We start from the raw sequence: 22,807 nt of genomic DNA on the forward strand, positions 1-22,807 counted from the left end.
ATATAGTAAAAGTATGAATTCTCCTGTATTAGGCAAACATCACGCAGAGAGAAAATTAAGGTCGCAAAAAACATCACTGCAAACGTAGGAAAGCATAAACCGAAGTTTCCTGAGCAACTTCCATGTTAACTACAGGCTTGTCTTTAATGACTTTGTGATTTTCCCCATGGGGACTCTGTGTCATGCAGGAATAGTGGGTGCAGGTGGCAAAATTGGCACTGACAAGCAGCTCTGAACCTGCCAATTTCCAAATGATGTATTTTGCAGCTTTGTTGTGTGTTTTATTCCATTCATTGAAAAATTTGTTTCCATTTCCATAACAACTCGCATTAAAGGGTCTGTGAAGAATTAGTTGGAGCAGAACTCCTGTGCTGGGTTTTGACATATGAAATATTTCAAAATGTGAAATATTTCTAAATATGAACTAAAACCAGGCCTTTGATGTTTGTAACTGAAAGAGGGTATAGGAAAGAAATTGCTTTCAAGAATTCAATTTAATTCTGAATGAAATTGAATACTTGAAAGGTTTTTCTTTACTAGGAGTAATGTAAAGAATTCATTTCCTTTATAAGAAATATAAGATGTCAGTCTTTCCTCAAATTCATGTTTCAGTCTGATCTTGAAGAACCATGGATGTGGCCTCTATTAAAGTCAGCAAAAATTTCAGATGTTGGACAAGTCAGCCTTTGTCTAGAACCCCGTTAGTTAAATGTTCTAATGGTGAAAAGGCTTTTAAAAACTAAAAAATATGTAGACCAGCTTCTAAGTATAGAAACTGTTTAAGCTTTTCTATTTCTGTTCCAAGACTGTTGCTGAATGAGCACTGTGTCACTTTATTGCCTCAACATCGTGTTCATTGTGTCTGGAGACAGTTAAAAATGATTAATACTATGTTTTTGTGTGACCTCTGCAGATACTACAGATATTGTCCTGTTGATTCCTGGCCAACAGGACACAGAAAATTATGCATTTCCTTACTTGAAAGACTTTATTAGCAAATTGATATACAATCTGCCACTAGAATCTAACCAATACCGTATTGCACTTGTCCAGTACAATGATGATGTTCATGAAGAGTTTGGACTGGACACATACAAATCAAAGGAGCTAATGTTGATGCATGTGCAAGAAATGCAAACAGTGCAAGATGGGCCACTAAACACTGGCAATGCCCTCCATTACGTTTATGAAAGGTATTTCCAAGTTAATGGAAGTATTTCAGTTAATGGAGGAGATAGAAATCGGGTTTTAGTGGTCCTGTCTTCTTCACCTTCTGAAGATGATGTGGAAGAGCCAGTGAAGATGTTACAAGACAATGGAGTGAAAGTGATAGCCCTTGGGATATATGAAGCTGCGATACAACAACTGAACTTGATGGCTACGCAGTCATTCTCTTATTTTTTTCCTAAGGAATGGGACCTCCCTATGTTTTCTACAAATGTCTCCAATATTATTGCAGAGTTCCAAATGGAGAGCATTAAAGAAGCAGAAGGTAAGAAAATCAGTAATGTGGGAGATGACATTTAAGGACTTAAACCTTCAGTCTGATGCAAGTTATGCGAGGCCTCATGTACCTTCTCATCCCCAGAAACTTGTGTGACATTTAAGATACAACAGCTGCTGAAAAGCTAAGAATAGGGATATGTTAGCTGGGGTTTTAAATACCTTAGCATGTTTTAAAATAGGGAAATAGGAATATGGATGAGTTGGATATAGTCTCATGCCCAAGAAGCTTTGTGCTTGTCATTGTTCTTAAAACTTGGTGCATTTTCATGTGTAGGAATGTATGAGGCACTTTTATTCTCTGATACTAAAGCAATGGAGGTGAAGAAGCAATCTTTATCTGCTTTTACACATTGGTGGTAGATACAACTAGTATCTTTTAGTGAACTGCAATTCCTTGTGAGGCTATGGACCCTCCACAATTAGTAAATTAATGAATAGTCTTTGAGGACCTTTGGCAAGTATGAATTGATGGATTATATTAGAGACTCCATTATCAAATCTTTAATGATACAGCTGATAAACTTATACTCTTCCTGTAGTATTGAAAATAAGTTGGTGTACTGAGGTTTTTCTAATATATATCAGATGAGTAATTAAAAAATAAATAGAAACCCCTGTACTTGAGGTGTTTTAGCATGCATTGTCCAACCAATAACCTTATATATGTATCTTCTGGATCAATATAATAGAAAATACAGGCAAGGGCTGTAGTTACATGAATATGCTTCATATGGAAACTATAAACACTTCTGTTATTGTATCTCCCAGCTTTTCTTATCTTTTGATCCTTTATTTTAACTTAAAATGAGGTTTTATCAGTTTGTCTTTCAGTAGCTTGTCATATTTGGCTAAAAAGCATTTTTACAAACTTGTCTTACTTTAAATAAAGCAGAAAAGTTTGTCTTAGAAAAAAAAGAAAACACCAAAAAACACCACTCAACAGTCCATAGTTAATTGTAGAAATAATATGGAAAATGGCCACTAACACTGCTTTATTCTCATCCTTTTTGCACTGCAGTATGTGATGGAGACTTGGTTGCTGACATTGTGTTTACAGTTGATCATGGTACTCCAAAGTCAAACTTCGAAGAACTAAAAAAATTCCTGCAAAACCTAACATCCTCATTTGATGTGAAGGAGGACTGCATAAGAATTGGCCTGGTGATGTACACTGAGGGACAAGAAGTGGTGTCTCATCTGAACACAGACACAAACAAAGCTGAAATTCTGCAGATAATACAAGACCTTTCTGTTGGGTCAGGAAAAGCCAACACTGGTGCAGCTATTAATGCCACAAGGCTAAAACTCTTTACTGAAAGTGCTGGGAGCAGAAAGAAGCAAGGAGTAGAGCAAATAGCTGTTCTGGTTACCCACAGACACTCTCAAGACAACGTGAGTGATGTTGCTACTCATCTGCGGAGAAGTGGTGTGACAGTGTTTGCCATAGGTGTTAAAGATGCTTCCAGTGCACAGCTGGTCCAAATAGCTTCTTATCCTCAAGAGCAGTATGTTACCATTCTCGAGGAGTTTTCTGACCTGCAAAGGCAAAATACAGTTTTTCGAAAGAAGCTATTGAATCAGATACAAAATAAACTCTATGTCCAGTCTGAAAGAAGCATGATTCTCAAAACAGGTAAAGCTTTCCAAATAACTTTAGTTCTTTCCAGGTTAAGGGGTTTTAACTATAGACTCACCATGATTGAGGTTGTGAGAACCTTCTCATGCTCTCAAATAGAACTTCTCAGTTTGAACCTTTGAGAAGAGGAATTTATATTTAAAATTGAACGTGGATTCACATTTTACTCATTAGCATACTGCTAAAGTTCAGTAGTATTAAAAGATTGTTTATTTGTACCATTATTTAAGAGGAAGGACTAAAACTGGCAGAGAGCAAGTTAAAAACCTATTTAAGGCACCATTAGAGCTTGATCTGTTGGAAGATGCTGAATCTGAATGAGATTTCCCTAGGAATTGTTAACCTTCCAGTCAGTCTACCCTTTATTTTGATCAAACCTAGAAAATAAACAAGAAAGTGTACATCATGGGGATCTTAGCCACCAGGGTGTGTGTCTTGGCAAAATGAAATGTCTGAAGTTTTCAAACTCATCTGAACGTAGTAATAACAGTGGAGTAGCCTTAGATATTTCACTAAAGATTACCTGTGGATTTATGCCCAAGAGCATGAAAAGTCAGTGGTTTCTTGCTGTGGACTATGAGAACATTAAGTAGACTGCTGCTGCTCCATGGAAACCTTTGCAACAGTAAAACCAATCATACTGGTTAAATGTTTAACATGGCTATGTAATGGTACATAATGAATTCTGGTGGTTGAAGTTTGGGAATCACTGGAGGTTTTTGCTTAAAAGCATTTCAGATGTATCTGAAAACTCCAAGCTCTTAGTTTTGTTCTTTCCAGCAGTCATATAGCCATGAATAAACAGTGCTTTGTTTCTTGGTGCCATACCTAAGATACCTAGCAGTTTAAGTCTGCCAAATTCTTGTTAGCAGATGAAGACTTAATCCATGTATTAGTTTATTATGTGTTACAAAAGGAGTGGAGATAGTTGATCTGTCCTTGCACAAAATGGTGATGTAATGGAGACTTTCTCATTCCACATAGGATGCCAGGACACAGAAGCAGCTGACATTTATTTTCTTGTTGATGGTTCATCAAGTCTTGACTACCTGGATTTTATGGATATGAAGAATTTTTTGAAGGAAATGATTAAGCTGTTTGACATAGGAATGAGTAAAGTTCGACTTGGAGTCGTGCAGTTCTCACATTTTAATGAACTGGAGTTTGAACTTGATAAATATACTTCAGCAAGTGATTTGATAAAAGGGATTGAAAATATTCGGCAAATATATGGAAATACCAACACAGGGGGAGCTCTAGCTTACATGAAGCCATTGTTTGAAAAGGCCAGGAGGCAGCGAGGAGTTACAGTGCCTTGCCATCTAATTGTTCTTACAGACGGAGAGTCACACGACAGTGTGAAGGAACCAGCCATGAAACTTAGGGAAGACCAGATTAACATTTATGCCGTTGGTGTGAGGGAAGCTAATGTAACTCAGCTTTATGAGATTGCAGGAGTGAAAAAGAGAGTGTACTTTGTACATGAATTTGACTTGCTGAATGATATAAAAAACGAAGTTACCAGAGAGATCTGTACCACAGAAGGTAAGACCATGCTTTCACTTTGTCCTGACAACAAAGAAAATAATCAGATTCCTTTTGATTTGATAGAGAAGTTATTTCTTTAATAATGTAAGGTACATTTTTCTAGCTTGAATAATTTCACAGTCAGCTGAAGTTTTCAGAGGGTGATGGTAATTATTGTGTTGCTTAAATTTTGAGCAATACCATGAAAAGGTCTTATTTCCAAGCATCTATTTCCTGTATATTACAGACTTTATTCTCTAGTTGCACAGAGAAGTTGTGGATGCCCCATCTTTGGAAGCATTCAAGGTCGGGTTGAATGGGGCTTTGAGCAACCTGGTCTAGTGGAAGGTGTCTCTGCCCATGGCAGGGGGTTGGAACTAGACGATCTTTAAAGGTCCCTTCCAAACCAAACCACTCTATGATTCGATGAAACTGAGCCACCAATGTCAAAGACACCCAAAATCACATACCACTGTAGAACTAGGTCTGTGAATGTATCTGATTTTGAACATATCTTTCTTAAAGCTAGCTCTTGAGCCTGCTTTCCTTATCTCAAACAAGCCAGTCTCTTTTATCAAGTGTAGATAGGCACAGCATATACTTCAAATAGGATTCTAGAATCAAGATGTTCTGAAGTCAAAATAAAACAGTTTTACAATTTAAAGTAATAATACAGTAAGAAGCATTCTCTAAATGGTAGCTTTCTGGCCAGCATTCACCAGGAAACAAGCAAAGGCTGTGTTGCACTAATATGTCCACTCCATCCCCAGTTTATTTCTTACAACCCTGTAAAACATTAATTAAAAAATGTGCTTAAATGTGACCCACCACTGTGCAGGGTGTCCACTTGTACCTATCTATCATTTGGCTCACCTCTTTCTGTAAAATAAGCTGCTGCTTCCTACCACACTGAAGAGGAGAGAGAATTTTCAGGTTTCTCAGGCTCTAAAACAGCAACAGGCTTTAGATTTTTATTTTAGAAATTCCTTGCTGATCTTAAGATGCTGCTTCAGTTGCTTGCTGTGATTTAATGCTGACTGAATTGCAAACTGATGAAATTAATAATGTCCTTGTTCAGATCTGAGCAGGTAAAGTATTTTAGTTACAATCATAACTTACCAATGAACTAATAAAATCTAGAGTTTGAAAAGGCTTGTTCTGGATTTTTTTTTTCTTTTTCTATTTCTGAGGTTATTCTGTCTGTTTAAGCTGTTGGGTTTTTTTCTCAAAAAAAAAAGTAAAACACCGTAAGCTTAAAAATCTTTTTTTCCTTGACAGTCTGCAAAGAAATGAAAGGCGATATCATGTTTCTAGTGGACAGTTCTGGAAGTATTGGAGATGAGAATTTTCTGAAAATGAAAAACTTCATGAGAGAGCTGGTGAACAGAACAGATGTTGGTGCAGACAGAGTGCAGATTGGTGTTGTTCAGTTCAGCCATGAACCAAAAGAAGAGTTCAAGCTCAACACCTACATCACCAAAAGCGATATCTTCAGTGCTATCGACAGGATATCTCCTCTTCAATACACCACACTAACAGGAGAAGCACTGAAGTTCATGCTTAAATACTTTCAAACCAGTAGTGGTTCACGTCATGCAGTTAAAAAAGTTCTCATCCTAATCACAGATGGGGAATCACAAGATGATGTTAAAGGCCCTGCCACAGTGCTCCGAGATAAAGGCATTATTATTTACTCTGTTGGAGTTTTTAACGCAAACAAAACTCAGCTTGAAGAGATTAGTGGGAAGCGTGATATGGTATTCTATGTTGAAAATTTTGATATTCTAAGCCAGATAATAAGCAACCTCATTTTTGACATTTGCAGTAGAACTCCTGATGATAGTAAGTATGGTAACTTTCAGTAATGTATTCCTGCATGAGCAATCTTGCTAAAACTTTATTCAAAGCTGCAGTTTCAATCACGGAAATGGCACTCATTTAAAATATCTTAGGTTAACTGTTGAGTTCAGTACTGAATTCTACCCAGCATCCAGTTTCTGAGCTTTCAAAACTCCCTTTCTTTACTTAGGGGTGAGGGGACAAGAGCAAAGCGTAAGGCACTCAGTGGTGATTTACTCACAGTCTTAAGAGGTCCAGACAATCTGTGTTAAGACATGTGGCTCAGGCTTTGTGTTACTGCAGTACAAAACTTGTAAATAAGGAGAGTTTTTAAGTACTACTACAATTAGCGAAGATGCTAAGCATCATTTTTTCTTCTCAATGGGTTTGGAAAAAGCATCAGTAGCTTACATAGTGAGAATGGTCAGGGAAGCTTGAAATGTAAAAAGTCACCAGCTGTCATCTGTGCTGCTCTGTATGGAGTAAGCTGGAGGAAGGATGTTAGCCCAGCTCTTCAAATAAATAATTTACAACACTGAGACTGTAAGAAGCAAACCCACTGCTATGTTTAATTCAGATATGAAGTAAACATTTGTATTTTTTTCTGCTAGATGTTAAGTGTCAACTGACAAAATGTGCTGTATGCAAGGGGAAGGAAATTTCAGCTAATATTCATACCCTGTGGTAGGATAGTTTTAGGTATTTTAACCTAATAAAAATATTTCTATAACAATTTCTGTTTGCTTTATAAGCCCTGTACTCTGGTATCCAGAGCAAAAGGACAGCATTTTTTATAAATATAAAAACTTTCATTGTCATATGTGCAACTTATTGATGGTAGCAAGACAGTTATCTATGCAGTAAGCAAAGTTATACAGACATTGCACAGAACTCTGAGAAATTGACTTGAATTATAATAATCAGTAAGATTCTGCATAATGTTACATGTGAAAACTTTACTTTTCTCAATTTGCTTTTACAGAATGCAGAAGAGTGGAACGTTTAGATATTGTGTTTGTTATGGACAGCTCTGGAAGCATAAGCTCCTCACAGTACCAGGCCATGAAAGACTTCATGATTGCCCTGGTGAAACAGTCTAATGTCGGCCCAGATGGAGTTCAGTTTGGAGCACTAAAATATTCTGATAAACCTGTTGTGCTCTTCTACCTCAATAAATATACTACAAAACTGGAGATTACTGAGGCGATCCAGAAGGATGACCCTATAGGACAAACAACTTATACAGCAGAGGCACTGGTCCATTCTGAAATGTTCTTCACTGAAGAACATGGTAGCCGAAAGAACAAAGGTGTTCCCCAAGTGCTAATAGTGATAACTGATGGGGAATCCCATGATAAAGACAAGCTGGATACTGTGTCCCAGAGTTTAAGGAACAAAGGAATTACCATCTATGCAGTTGGAGTAGAAGGAGCAAAGAGAAATGAGCTTCTGACAATGGCTGGATCAGAGGACAAATGTTTCTATGTGGATACCTTTGAAGGACTTGAGAACTTAACTGCAAATATAACAAATGATATATGTGATATTTCAGAACCAGGTAAGTCTATACTCACTATTGGCTGTTGTGTCCAACTTCCTCTTCTCTTACAACTGTGTTTGAAGGAAAACCTTGCGAAAGCATCGGTCAGATTGATACAGATAACATATTCTGTTCTGATTAATGTGATTTAAATTACAGTCATCCCTGTTCCCTGCTTGCTTATTCAGCTCTTGTAGTGGCTATGCTTTCCTACCTTCTCCTTCTGCCATCTTTCTGGAAGTAGCTATGGTTACTGTGCTTTATTTGCAAGTTGGTCCTTTAGGTCTATGGCAACCATATTGAGAACAATTTGGTTCTCGGAGAGGGGAGACACCTCATCAGTGAGTCCTGAAGAGTGTCAATTTTATATATACACATATGGTAGGATTTATCATGCTTAACTTTAGCTGCCTGTAGCTGTCATGTCTAGTCACTATAGTTTCCCTTTTCAAAGCAGTTTGGAGAGAAACAGGCATTTTGGGTGTGTGAGTCACCTGACCTCTTTAGGCATTTGTGTGAGTCTAAAGTGAAATGTGCCCTTGCCCAGTGCATGTTTGGTTAGACCAGTGTAAGTTTATTTGCTCAGCAGGTAAGAGGAAAATGTACCTATGGTTACTCTGCAACATGCATGCTTATGGGAGTGTGGTTTGTGTTCTGGGACTAGATGTCTGAATTTCTGTGTCTGTTATATTTTATGTGCTTAACTTTTTTTTTAGATCTGTTTATTGTTTTTTGTTTTTGTTTGTTTGGTTGTTGTTGGGGTTTTTTTCAACATGACTAGTAGGATGTGGGAGGTAGAGACAGGTTTGCTAATAGAATTGTGTACTTTATAAATAATATCTTTTCCTTTATCTTCTGCAGCCTGTCCAGCAAAAGCAGATGTTTTTTTCCTAATGGACGGTTCCAAAAACATAGATGAAGAAAACTTCAGGATAATGATGGACTTTGTGAGAAGTGTAATCAATCCAGCTGTTAATGTTCAACATACCAAAATTGGCTTAGCACTGTATGGTCGTGTCTATAAAGAAGAGTTCCAACTAGGCATTTTTCTGAACAAATCAGAACTAGAATTGAAAATTAAAAGCATCAAACAAATTGAAGGACACCAAAGTGATATTGCAAATGCACTTGAGAAAGTGAAAGTCAACTTTCAACCAGAAAAGGGTAGCAGAATACATGAAAATATCCAACAGATTTTGCTGGTAATCAGTGCTGGGCGAACAACCAGTAGAGCTGCAAGAGCAGCAGAAGACCTGAGGAAGAAAGGTGTTGATATATATGCCATAGGTGTGGGAAATGTCGATCAGTCCCAACTAACACAGATAACTGGATCATCAAGTAGGAAATATGCTGTTGATGATTTTTCGAACTTGAAGACCATAAAAAAAAGACTGGTGGATGTTATTTGTGAGGATAGTAATAGAAAAGGTAAATATCACTGAACCAAACTGTTCTAAGTTCTTCTTTAAGGTCCCTTCCAACCCAAAACCATTCTAAGATCTCGGTTTGCTGCTTTAAGTATGCTTACCAGTTAAGAGTGGTTCTTTAGGATACATTGGGCTGATCTTCTGCAACGCTCTAGAAATAGAAAAGAAAAATTTTTCTGACTCACATGAAGATAATGATCTCTGTAGAACAAATAAGCTATATCCAGTCTCTCTAAAATTGCTGAAATAAATGACCCAGGTGTTTTCTCTTTGCTCCCTCCATACAATAAAGGATATGAGCTGATAAATAACCACCCATGTCAGTTTACATTGCGTTAGCTGCCCTTGCTGCCCAGGCAAATACTCTTCTTCTCTGGTACATAAGGTAGTTTCCATTTTCTCCCTGTCAGAAGGGGTAAAAGACACATGTGAACATTTATTTTGAATTTAGAAAGTTTACTGCAGGCTCATGGCCTAATGTACACCTCATTAACTTATGAGTGTGCTTGAGTTCTCATTTCTGCAGATTTGAACTGATTGATTGAGATAACACAACGGAGGCTTGAGGCTTTTAGTTTTAATTGTTTAAATTTCTATCTGAGCTTTAGAGTGTATAATGTTCATCTACATCCTTACTCAAAGTACAGCTTTAGCACTTTCAAATATGTTTTTCGTTTGAGTTAACAGCCGTATCAACTGAACACTAATTTGAGAAAGTTAGAGGAAGTTACAATGATTGCAGAGCAGAAATAAAGTACTGCTAGCAATAGGCATAATTCTAAAAATGTGTATTTTCTCTTCTCCGGAGTTACAGACAGAAATAATAATGAGAAAGACATTAGTCTCATAGAATACCCATGCAGTGACTAAGTCATGCCAGAGATTAGAGTAGCCTTATCTTATTAAACAAGGGACATGGTGGCAGTACTTCTCATTTTGTGACATGTACTTTCATTTCGGTTCGTCACTTCACATGCAGTGAGAAATTATGCTTAAATGCATATTCAGAGTTGGGTGCCCCTGCTCTGTCTGCTAACTGTGCAGAGCTGTGCATGCCACAGTGAATGTACAGGCACAGGTAAAAAGCATAATGAGGAGAGAAGATATTGTTGTCATCTGAAATCTTAAATATTAGGCATAGTATTACTTTTAAAGTAATAAGAAGAATACAGCAGTTGTGTGTTGACTCTCCAGCATAACATGTTGAAAACAAACAGTCCTCTGATCTTCTAAATTCTACCTGCTCTTCTAAATTCTGCCTGCTCAGTTGGCCGTAGCTGGGGAATTAAGGGGAAGAAACGGACAAAAACTGCTAAACTGAGGAAATACTGAGAAATACCTCCAGTGAAATAATTTCTGAAACTGATGCTGACATTGCTGTTAAGAAGGGTTCTCGGATTTCTTACATAAGGATAATCACAGAACACATTTTCAGTTAAAGGCATTTAGGGATTTTTTTATAGGTTTATCTATCAAATATGGTTTTCATTTCCACATTTGTTCCTCTAGAAATTAAGAACTGATCTGAGTGGGTTTAAGATGAAAATGTCTCTAAATGAATTAGAGACCTAAAGATTCATTTTAGATACTCTTAGCTGAGGCTTGGAGATGACAGATTCCAGAGGGTCCTGCCAACTTAGCTGATGTGCATTGGTCTCCCCTTGTGTTTTTTGTCTTCTGTTTTTCTTTACCTGAAATGAACATTGTTTGAGGCATTTATTTATTATTTTCCCAACAGTTGCTTGTTTCGTGGACATCACTGTGGGATTTGACATCTCGTCACAAAGGGAAGGCCACCACTTATTTTATGGACAGACCAAACTGGAAAATCATTTCCCTGACATTTTGCAAGCCCTCCTGTCTCTAAGAGATGTGAGCTGCAATGTTGGGTTCAAGGCACAGAGCAGTGTGGCTGTTCACGTGAAGAATACTGTTACTCCAATATCTGCAAAGTTCTACATTGACAAGGAATCTGTCCTGCGTAACCTCTCTAATGCTGTGATCAAGAGACCATCCCGACTTAATGTTGATTTCTTGCAGTCACTCTGGGAAACATTTCAGAATGAGGATAAGACCCGACAAAAGGTAATGTGATGACTTAAGCAAAATCATTTGATCAAATTATATAAGAAAGATTGAAATACAATTGTTATTTGCTTCTGTGTGATTTGAATTCTCCTTTATGTCTTTGCAGGTATTACTTGTGTTCTCAGATGGCGTGGACGATGACTTAGAAGCACTCGAACAAAAATCTGAAGAACTTAAAAAGAAAGGTATTTCAGAAAAGACAGAATGTTTAATTTTTCAGGTGTCTTAGCAATGGAGTGACAAGAGCTTTTTATTTTTTTTCTGTAGAAAGAGCAAAGGGAGATTAGCAGCAAATAAAAGGAGTTGTAGTGTCAGGTGCCCAGTTGAAATAAATCAGATTAACTCCATTGAAGTAAGATTGACAATGCCAGATAAGACTGTCCTCCTAGCTTGCCCCTTATCTTTGTCTGTGGCCAGTAGTGGATGTTCCAGAAAACAACTAGTAGCAAGGACTAAGTAAACAGTAATGCTTCTTTGGGATGACTTCCCCGTTTAGAGATTTTATGAGCCCAGGGTCAGTGGGGCAGGGCAGAAGGAATGGAGAAGCTGCCACAGGCTAAGCTATTCTGATGTGTGCAGGAGACTGTCGTGCAAAGAGCAGTGAAAAACAGAATTGGAGATGAAAAGCCTACTTTTGCTGAAGGGAGGTGCACGTGGCTTGTCAACTGGTATCAGTCCCTTTGGTGTGTGCTTGTGCCTCCTCCCATACAGGCTTTCTATTGTCTCATGTCCATTGTCTCTTTCTTTGTTTTCCCTGTTCTGAACAGCAGGCAAGTGACAAGAAGAGCTCTAGTGGAGTACAAGGGTAACAAGTGCAAGCAGTAAAATGGGACATAACAGTCCTTGTAGCAAAGATGCTGTTAACTGCAGAGCAGTAGCAATGGGGAGAACATGAGGCTTCTTTTGACATTATGGCAGCCACATGGGAAAGATGACAAGATAGACAGATATGCACAACAGCTTACTCAACTGTACTGAAGGCTGTATTCCTTGGGATGTTGTGTATTGTTGGCCAGTGGTCCTGTGTCAATAAGCAAATTAGGTGTTGAAGTGTGATTTTGGATTGGTTTTAAAATAATTTTAAAGTATCTTCGGTCTAAGGTTTGCGTGGTTTCTCTTTGTTTCTGTTGTTTTTTAAATTTCATCTGCTGGGGTTGTGCAGCAGCATTCAGCTAGATACTGCTCTCGTCTCTGTTCGAATCACAAATCTGTCTGCTAGATTCGGAGAACTTAAATCAGAGTATATTCAGCTTGTTTGAATCTGCTGATATTGCCAGCTGTGTTGTACAACTGTATAACAGATACCCAGTACCAAGCCAGAAGCCTGGAGAAGTACTGCTTTTTGCTGTTGCCATGATGAGCATACTTGTCTGTGTGTTTGGCTCCTTCCCCAAGTCTCAACCTGGAATCCTGATGTAACTGCATTTTGAACTGAGTTGTTGCCTCACTGTGCTTTTTTGCCTTACAAAAAGAAACAGACTTTTCCCCATTCTTTCTTTGAATAATCTGAGTTCAAGCGGAGCACTTCAGGGTATTACTGCATAGGCTATATCTTTTCTTCTTGCTTTGCAACCTGAGGAATTGTCTTGTGACCACAGGCTTACTTTAATTTCACACTGGTGTCGTTATAGATCAATGTAAGGACATGCATTCTTACAGCAAAACTGGGCCGGAGAAACAGAGAATTCAGATCCGTAATTTCACTGATGTCTATCTCAGCTTTAGGTCTGCTGTTGTAGCAGATGAAATGATGACTTGGAGCCAGCAGTATTTGTTCTTATTTTAACGTAAAAAGAAGTGGAACCTGAAGATTCTTGTTTTCCCAAGAGCTAAGTGATGAAGTGAATATTTATGTTGACACCAAATAAACCATATGGTCTTGAATCATTATTTGTTATTCAAACAGGAAGATTTTTATGTTGATCCTTTTACTGGCTCTTCATTGTCACTGGCACCTCATTTGAATCACTTACGGAATTGTACACCATCAAAAGTCTGGTTTTTACAGCTGGCATTTCTAATAGATATCATTCACCTTCTTCATGATGCAGGTATATGTAAGATAGAGAAACTGTTTTTCAGTGGAACTGATATCTATGTTCATTTTTATTATAATTAGGTTTGGATGGTCTTATAACTGTTGTTCTGGAAGGAGCCTCCAATTTTCAGAACCTCCAATCCATTGAGTTTGGAAAAGGATTTGATTATGGAACTCACTTAGATATTGGCATGACAGATGTCGCTAGCAGGCTATCCAAGTTCTTGGTAAGTTATTTGATAAATGTACGCAGTAAGATCTTGGGTGAAAGAACTGCACAATCAGACCATAAATATCAAGTTTGGTAAATATGGGTAACAAAGGAGTCATGCTATTAATAGAGCATAAAGTCCAGTTGTGTTCTTATCGTGAGTGCTTCCAGTAAGAGCAGGAGCAGAGCCATGAAGAATTTTTTTTGGAAAATACATTTTCACCTGCAGTAACTTCTTCTTTTTAAGAACAATATTGCTGAGAGAACCTGCTGCTGTTTGTCTTGCAAATGTACTGGGGACGAAGGTGAAATCGGAGACAGGGGAAAGCGAGGCATAAAGGTAAGAGTATATCATAGCTTTGTATTGCTAAGTTGGAGTTGTAAATAATGATGTAAAGATGTTTATCTACCTATGTTTTGTAGCATGATTTTAGTAAATCTTCCAAAATCATAATGTGCCCTCTGTCTAATGATGGAGGAGGAGGAACCAGTCATCAGTTATAAGTTGTATGCAGGTGGGGGAACATTTTGTAATTGGTGAGCTCATCTAAAGATTCTCATACTAGTTTTGCTTAGCAACTTGCCAGCCTTTCCCTAGAAAGTGTCTTTCAGAGATCGCGATGCAGAGACATCGGGAAGTTCCTAATAGCTGCTTGAGTTCCTAATGACCACATTCTTTCACAGTCTTGGAACAACTTAGAGTAGCAATGGGTTGTTTCTGCAGGGGCTCTAGAAAGAACCAAAATCTCACAAGAACATTGCATTCCATTTTGATAGTCAAGTTTTCCACTAAAGTCAATGGAAAGATGCCAGTCAAATGCTACAGGCTGGGGAATTAGAAGTTAATCCATACAAACAAGCAAAACGTACTTTAAACAAAATTATTTGTCTTTTGATATTTATTTTTTTTTTACTAACTAGATGTCCGGTTAAGGAGTGCAACAGAGCCATTCTAAACCTCAGACAATCTTGACTTCTCTTATTTTCTTTTCATTTCATGTAGTTAAGAAATAGTGGGAAGTTCTGTACTGTAGCTGGTAGTGTAACATGTAATTCCACTCAATTTTAAACTTTGACAACTTCCATATTAATTGAGAGTTGTGTCAAATGTTTCCACTAAATCTAAATAAAAACATGCGCTATCATGTAGGTATTTGAAGAATATACTTTTTCGAACCATCAGGAGTGCAAATATGATAGAAGAATGTCTCCTGTGTAAATGAAACATCACTTTGTATACAGTCTCAATGTCTCTGTGGACAAATGTGTTGATAGGTCAATCAGTAATGGGTGGTGTTTCTCACCTGTGTGTTTCCACAGCCATCAACACTGCTGCTGGAGGATTCAGGTTTTCTGCCTCCAACAGCTAACAAAATGGGAAGCTCAGGCTTATGTAGTGTTAATTCACATACATTTTTTGAGCACCCATAGCTTTATTTAGTTCTGTAGCTCTTTGCTTTTCCAGAGGTAAAGAATTCCCTTGATTCTCTTCATGCTTGTCATAAAATAGTTTGGGTTGGAAGGGACCTTCAAAGCTCATCTAGTCTAACCCCCCTGCAATGTGCAGGGACATCTTCAACTAGATCAGGTTGCTCAGAGCCCCATCCAGCCCAGCCTTGAATGTCTCCAGGGATGGGACATCTACCACTTCTCTGGGTAACCTGTACCAGTGTTTCACCACCCTCATGTAAAATGTTTATTCCTCACATATAGCCTGAATTTCCCCTCCTTTAGTTTAAAACCATTACCCCTTGTGCTGTTGGAAAAGGCCCTGCTAAAAAGTCTGTCCCTGTCTTTATTATAGACACCTTTAAGTACTGTTAGTCTGCCATAAGGTCTCCCCGGAGAACAACCCAGCCTGTCCTCACAACAGAAGTGTTCCAGCCCTCTGATCATTTTTGTGGCCTCCTCTGAACCTTCTCCAACAGGTCCATGTCTTTCCTGTACTGAGGGCTCCAGAGCTGGGCTCAGGACACCAGGTGGGGTCTCACCAGAGCAGAGGGACAGAATCACCTCCCTTGACCTGCTGACCACGCTCCTTTTGATGCAGCTGAAGATATTATTTGCCTTCTGGGCTGCGAGCACACATTGCTGGCCCATGTCCAATCTTTGATCCACCAGCACCCCCAAGTCATTCTCTGCAGGGCTGCTCTCAATCACCAGCCTCTATTGATATTGGGGTTGCCCTGACCCAGGTGCAGGACCTTGCACTTGGACTTTGAACCTCAGGAGATTCACATGGTCCAACTTCTTGAGTTTGTCCAGGTCCCTCTGGATGCCATCCCATCTCTCAGGTGTGTCAACTGCATCACTCAGCTTGGTGTCGTCCACAAGATGCTGAGGATGCACTCAATCCCACTGTCTATGTCATTGATCAAGATGCTAGACAATATTGGTCCCAATATGGACCCCTGAGGGGCACCACTTATCATTGGTGTCCATCCAGACATTGTGCCATTGACCACTATTCTCTGGGTACAACCATCCAGCCGGTTCCTCATCCATCAAACAGTCCACCCATCAAATCCATACCTCTCCAATTTAGAGAGAGGGATGTTATGGGGGACCATGCCAAAGCCTTACGGAAGTCCAGATAAACCAAATCTGTAGTCCTTCCTTTGTCCAGTGATGTAGTTACTCCATTGTAGAAGGCCAATAGGTTGGTCAGTCAGGACTTGCCCTGGGTGAATCCATGCTGGTGTCTTCAGTCACCTCCCTGTCTTCCATGTGCATAGCTTCCAGGAGGATCTGTTACATGATCTTCCCAGGCACAGAGGTGAGGCCGAAAGGTCTGTAGTTCCCAGGGTCATCTTGTCCTCTGCACAGCATCTCTTCTGCCCTTGTTTCCTCTTTCTTTACAAACATTAAGCAAAATCAAAGATAGGTTTGCAGGTGCACTTGCAGGACAGCTATGCCCTGCTGCTATTTCTAATGCTCTACCAGACCAGATGGTGTGTTCCTGCCTTGCCAGGGCAAACTACAGCCTCTGTCACCTGAGAGCATGTCATCTGTGATCTGATATTTTGCTTAATGCTGTGAGTTTTTGCAGGGAACTGAATGAGCATAAAGGAAAGTGCTCCTCTGCAGCCTCAGTTTACAACGAGAACAAACTTTGGTGCTCCAAAAGACAAAGTACAAAGCAACCCCTTTCAGGGTAGTACTTTGCAATGCTGATGACTAAGTGGAGTAAAATTTGGGGGATCAGACTCACTTTTTAGCCATCTCTCTCTCAGGAGAGAGTATATATGAAGGCTTTTCACTTTCCAAAAAGCTCTCATGAAATGTTGTGCCAGGGTCAAGTGTGTCCCCTGCCAGGCAGCATACTCTAGGCAGACAGAAGAAAGCAGCCACTTACATTAAGCCCTGCCTCAGAATTCAGTATAATGGCTGTTGTGCCAGGCTAGATTTCACTCTCCAAACATTATCCTGTTGCAGAAGAGGCCTCTGAGTTCAAGTAGGAGCTTCTTTTTGGCCTATGAATAAGGGGAAGGGAAATGAGAGACTGAAAGAATGTTCTCTCTTATCCTCTATGCTACACAACAAGGGTCATTTAATACTGGACATTAAGAACACTCATTAAGCCTGTGCTGAGACTCAAAGCCCAGGACAGCTGTTTCTGGTGCAGCTTACATCTGTGTGGAATCACAGGCCAATTGAAATTCTCACCTTGGATTCAGAACTATTTGTTTTGGTAATATGATCTCTCCTAAAACAGTTCTCATCAGTCATTCACGTTTTAAGATTCTATCTCCACAACTTGTTTACTGGTATCCTTCTTTCCTCCTGGCCTCTAAGCCAGGGTGAACAGTGTACTCTCAACTCTTATATAAATAAATGTTACATGAACTCCTTCAAAAATAATGACTTGGAGAAGGCATGTTCTATCCTATGGGTGGCAATTGCTCTTTGATCATCCTCAACGTACATTCTTGCTCATCCAGACTGACAAATGTGGAGCCAATTATCTCATGCCAGTGTGGAGAAGATACAACCATACAATCATAGAATGGTTTGGGTTGGAAGGGACCTTTGGAAAACATCTAGTCAAACAAAAAGCAAAGACAAAAGAAAAATTGATTACAATTTTTGATACAAAAGGCATTTAAGAAGAAAGTATTCAAAGCAGAATAAGAAAATGACCCTTGTTTTCTGCCCAAACCAGTGAAACATTCACCATAAAAATGCAGAGTAAGCATTTATGTATGACAGATTGTGAATATTGTACAAGATTTTTTTTTTTCTATCAGCTTTTAAAGATTCAGTAACTAAGATATATCTCAATGTTGTCTTGAAATGTGTAATTACTTGTTGGAGACACTTTAGAACTTTGAAAGAGCTTTTTCTGGAGCCTACAGTGAAAGAAGACTGTTCACCCTAGAGCATCTTTGGGCCACCTTCTAATTTACATGTGGGACAAATAACGCATTAGTGATGAATTAAACTGTTAGTCACATTAGGGGAAACATTAGGAGAAAAATTATCAGTAAAGAAGTTGTTATTCAAGTTTTCAACAGTGTTTGAAGCCCAAATTAAGCAGAGGGACAGAATATATTGGCCCATTTGCTTTTTCCAGAATTTCCCAATAGTTTCTGAAAGTTGACCACATATTATAGAATTATCTCTCTTCTTTTAACTTCAGGGACCTAATGGTGTTAAAGGCAACCCAGGATATCCTGGAGATGAAGGAGAACCGGTAAGTTGTAACATCTTAAAAACCTGTGTTTGTGCAAATGAAAAACTTTGAGCGGGGGGTTGCGGGGGTGAAAGACCATCTAAACTAGCTGGATAGTGAACTTACAAAGCTGTATTACCTTTAAAGTGAGAACTCCCTCACATCACTTGAATCAAACGGAGACAAGATCGTAAAATTTCCAGTAGCATTTCTTGGGATATAATGGACATATATTGCAACAACCTGCTTAGCTCATATGTGCAGCTGGGTGGGTGCCTACATAGCAAAACTATTTGGTAACTTATTTTTAATCCTGTAGAAGACCTCTGCAAAAAGCATTTTTTGTTGATTTCTTTGTTTATTTTCATGTTTTCCTAAGTTATTATTGAAAAATCAAAACCAGTCTTGTATGGGGAAACTAGAAGTAAACAAATTGAGAGAAACCCAGGCATTTTCTGCAGAATAAACTGTTAATAAGCCACCAGCTCTTTGACCCTAGGCATCCATTTTTAGATATTTTTGATTGTATCCAAATTAATGTGTTTTTTGAAGGCCACCCAAACAGCATCCTCTTGATTTGACCCAAATGTTTGGTTTGGTTTTGTTTTTTTTTTTTTTTTGCTGGTAGGTTGCTGAAATCAAAAACATGAAAGGGAAAGAGACTGGGAAGTGTATTGCAAGGTTATGACCACCTCTCAGATTGATGGATACGTTTGTTTGCTCCCAAAAGAGCGAGCAGTTTTCATCTAAATAGGTTTTGTTTCAAATTAAAAAAAATATAAAAAAAAAGGTAAATGAGCAAAGACCCATTAGTGGAAACTCAAAGCACGATGGTGACAATAGGGAAGTATCATAGCATTGTAACGGATACTAGGGAGGAGCCCAGCCTAAAGTTGTCCTGAGGAGGATGCAGTAACTGTTCTGTTGGTGTTGGCAGCAGGTTATAGTGGTTTGTAGGCATTGCTTCGGACCACTGCTCACTCAAGAGCAAGTCTTCATATGACGGGATGTAGTAAGTCCAAAACCAGGCCTGCAGGTGTGTAATGGCATCATCACATTGTATTTGCTTTACTACGCAGGAATAAGTTTTTCATGGAAATCCTGTTAGCCATAGCCACAAATATTGGTTCTGCTCTGTGAGATTTCTATAGTTGTATGCAGTTTCAAATCTAAGATGCACTGCTCTAGTGATGCTTTTTTACAGGAGTCAGATTTGTTAGAAGGGTAACTGGAGACTTGGGATTCTAAGTGTAATGTGAATATTAGCAGAACAATGCAGATGGCTAACAGACGTCAAAAGTGTAGCAAGGGAGATTAAAAATATTTTAACATTTGCTAGGATACTGCTGATATATTTGATTTTTCATAGAAGGTCACTGAATTATGAGGATCTTGCAGTTGCACATTTTTCTGTTGTTGCAATGTCTTTAATCTGCAGTCAACCAGGGACTTTACTGGGTCTACTGTTCTTGAGAAGAAGTCTTTCCAGGACTATTGGAGCAGATCTCTCTAACAGATAAATTAGTTGCCAGCTTGTGTAAAGCTCACATAAATTTAAACAATTGGATTCTTCTTTTCTCTCTTTCAGGGCCCAAGAGGACCACCTGGACTGCAAGGAAGACAAGGCAACGTTGGGTGTCCAGGCAAAAGAGGTTTAAAGGTTGAAAAAAATTCTGGACATACTGTTTCATTGTGATTTAGAATAATCCTTCGATGTTTTTATTACATGTTATTCTAAATTTTGCCATCTTTTTTCTTTTCAGGGGTTTCAAGGATTTGTTGGAAAAAAGGTACAATGTGACTCTAGACAGTCTGAGTTTGTGAATGCAGTATTGTTTAGAGCTTTGTCCTGCACTAAATGGAGATTTAAAGAGTTTTGTAGAGATGTCAGTGAGTGTTAAGTCAATGTTACTTTTTTAAGCGGCTTTGCAGACGTCTGGTACAATGCCCAGTTTATTGTTGTGCCTAGGGAACATACAAGAAATGAAATTTCAGGCATTAATTTCTGTGTTTAGTTTTTCTTCTTTTTTTTTTTGTTTTGTTTTGTATTTTTGTGTGGTTTTTGTTGTTGAGGAGGAGGGGTTGTTGTTGGTTTGGGGGGTTTTTTTGGTCTTTTTGTTTGTTTGTTTGTTTTTTAATCTTGGTCTGTGTCACCCTGTTCTTGCTAGAGTTTGTAAATGTGCACTTGTTTATGTGAAAAATTAATGAATATTTGTATTATTTCAGGGTGACAATGGAGAAGATGGGATTGATGGAATTAGAGGAGAAGTAGTACGTTATTTTCTTCCTTTTGCCTTCTTGACCTCAAAGTTACTGAGTGACAGAAATGAATCAATATACCCTATTTTGTCTTTCAGGGACTTCCTGGGGTTCCTGGAAAGAAAGGAGAAAAGGGTGACACTGGATATCCGGTAATACTTTGTTATTTTTTCTTGGTCAGGATTTGGATTTAAGAACAATAGTATGGCTATTTCATGAAACTATGCCTGTGAGAAATGTCTTTAATGAGCTCTCAAACACAAAAAGTAGACCTTGTACTACAGAGTTATTTGTGCATTTTTAATTTGAACTCCTATCAGGATAGGTATTATAGAACTTCCAACATCTGAAGAAGAGCAAGCTACTGATGAAGAGCCAGCAGGTATTTTTGTAAATAGAGTACATACCCAGAAAATAGTTGGTCTGTAGGATGTTTCTATTTGAAAGAGAATTTGAAGAATAATTAGATCTGTACCTTACAGTCTTCTAGATAGGCATTTTCTCATATTTATGAAGAGATCAAGTAATTTATGCATATGACTAATTTTTGTTGGGCTAAAGATAGACATGAAGCCACCTACCTGTGTAGTACCCTGGCAGGTTCAGATACACAAGACAAGAGATTGTTTTAATACCTGTGTTTGCCAAGGTCAGGTAGCATGTTTTTGATAAAGCATGGAGCAGGCCTGTTTGCCTTTCCAGTTACCTTGTGGTCTGAAACAAGGTGTGACTGAGGACACTAAATTGTAAAAAGAGATACCACCTTGTGGCAGCTTCAGTAGACAGCTGGGGAATTGACCATTTGTCTTTTCACTGATGAGACAACATTTGTAGAATGGCTAACTGAAGCAAAAACCCCAGTCTGGTAGGCACTGAACATTTTGGCTTGGTCCATGTAATAAAAACAATACTTAGTGGGATCCAAGGTCATAATTAGGGTGATTGGTTACAGTTTAGCCTCCACAATTCAATGCCTGTTCTTAGAGATGGCAGGCTGGGGGGTGGCCACTGTGCAAGTCTATTTGGAATAACTTCTGTTTTGCTGCAATAAGTATTTTGAAATCATTCTTTAGTTAAAAACCAAACCAAACCAAAATAAAAATAAACAAAATGTAGAGCACAGTGCCTGTTTCTAAATTGCTTCCTGTCCAAGAACCCCCAGGTTTCTGGTTTTTTGGGAGTGGAATTGGGGAAGACACTATGGGTGAGAGTATTTAAAAATGAAAGTTGAAAGGTTGGAACTTGGGCCAGCCTGCATGAAATTCCTCATGAAAGTAGTGCTTCAGGTTCTTACTGAGATATATTCTTCTTTCAGGGAAGTCCAGGGCCAAGAGGACCCCCAGGTGATCGTGGCCAGAAGGGCTTTCAAGGAGATCCTGTATGTTTTTTTCAAGTGCATGATTATTTTCTAGATGCAGACTGTCTTCTTATATGTACTCAAGAGACTTTACACGTAGTCTCCTGTGCACCAGGGCAAAACCAAGATGTTTGTCTGGTGTGTTCACATGAAATGTGAAATGACAATGACTGTAACATGTACATAGGCTTTTTATTGACCCTTCGTATATGTAAATCTCTCTATTGTTGTGCTAAAGAAGAATGTTTACAGTTTTTAAATAGTTAGTACCACCTAATCCGTGATCTGTTCTCTCTGAACAGAACTTCTTTTAATGTTGACAGTCATCATATACGTTGACTAAGGACTGACTTGTTTATTTAATATCTCAGATTTTGTAAGAATAAGAATTCTTACTAGGTGTTTCTTTTTTTTCAGGGTAGCCCTGGATTGAACAGTGCAATAGCAGGAGCAAAAGGGTTTGCAGGAGAAAGGGGGCAAGAGGTAATTCTTTAGAAATATGTGGAATTTCTGTAAATTTCTGCTTACCAGTAATACAATTTCCTCCTCCTACCTGCACTATATTAAATATATCTTTGCCAAGGATATGGGAACTTAATACTTAACACCTGTGTTAGCATCACATTTGATAAAGGTCTCTAATCACAAATACTGCTGAAAAGGAATCACTACCACTGTCAGCATCAAACCTACAAGGCAATGATAAG

The 22,807-nt window shown here is 38.6% G+C and overlaps 1 protein-coding gene across 1 annotated transcript in view; it reads left to right on the forward strand.

The window, feature by feature from the left end:
- Nucleotides 1–22,807, forward strand: part of LOC102093355 (collagen alpha-6(VI) chain) — a 43,251-nt gene that overhangs the window by 2,815 nt on the left and 17,629 nt on the right. Inside the window, exons 3-19 of the mRNA XM_065051654.1 lie at nt 914–1,492; nt 2,525–3,139; nt 4,127–4,687; nt 5,948–6,511; nt 7,491–8,066; nt 8,910–9,476; nt 11,214–11,560; nt 11,670–11,748; nt 13,683–13,828; nt 14,060–14,152; nt 18,452–18,505; nt 20,073–20,144; nt 20,248–20,274; nt 20,711–20,755; nt 20,842–20,895; nt 22,059–22,121; nt 22,518–22,583. Of these exons, the coding sequence (XP_064907726.1) occupies nt 914–1,492; nt 2,525–3,139; nt 4,127–4,687; nt 5,948–6,511; nt 7,491–8,066; nt 8,910–9,476; nt 11,214–11,560; nt 11,670–11,748; nt 13,683–13,828; nt 14,060–14,152; nt 18,452–18,505; nt 20,073–20,144; nt 20,248–20,274; nt 20,711–20,755; nt 20,842–20,895; nt 22,059–22,121; nt 22,518–22,583 (4,508 nt within the window). The remainder of the gene's footprint in view (nt 1–913; nt 1,493–2,524; nt 3,140–4,126; nt 4,688–5,947; nt 6,512–7,490; nt 8,067–8,909; nt 9,477–11,213; nt 11,561–11,669; nt 11,749–13,682; nt 13,829–14,059; nt 14,153–18,451; nt 18,506–20,072; nt 20,145–20,247; nt 20,275–20,710; nt 20,756–20,841; nt 20,896–22,058; nt 22,122–22,517; nt 22,584–22,807) is intronic.

This window comes from Columba livia, chromosome 2 (genome assembly GCF_036013475.1).
Source record: "Columba livia isolate bColLiv1 breed racing homer chromosome 2, bColLiv1.pat.W.v2, whole genome shotgun sequence".
Lineage (NCBI taxonomy): Eukaryota > Metazoa > Chordata > Aves > Columbiformes > Columbidae > Columba > Columba livia.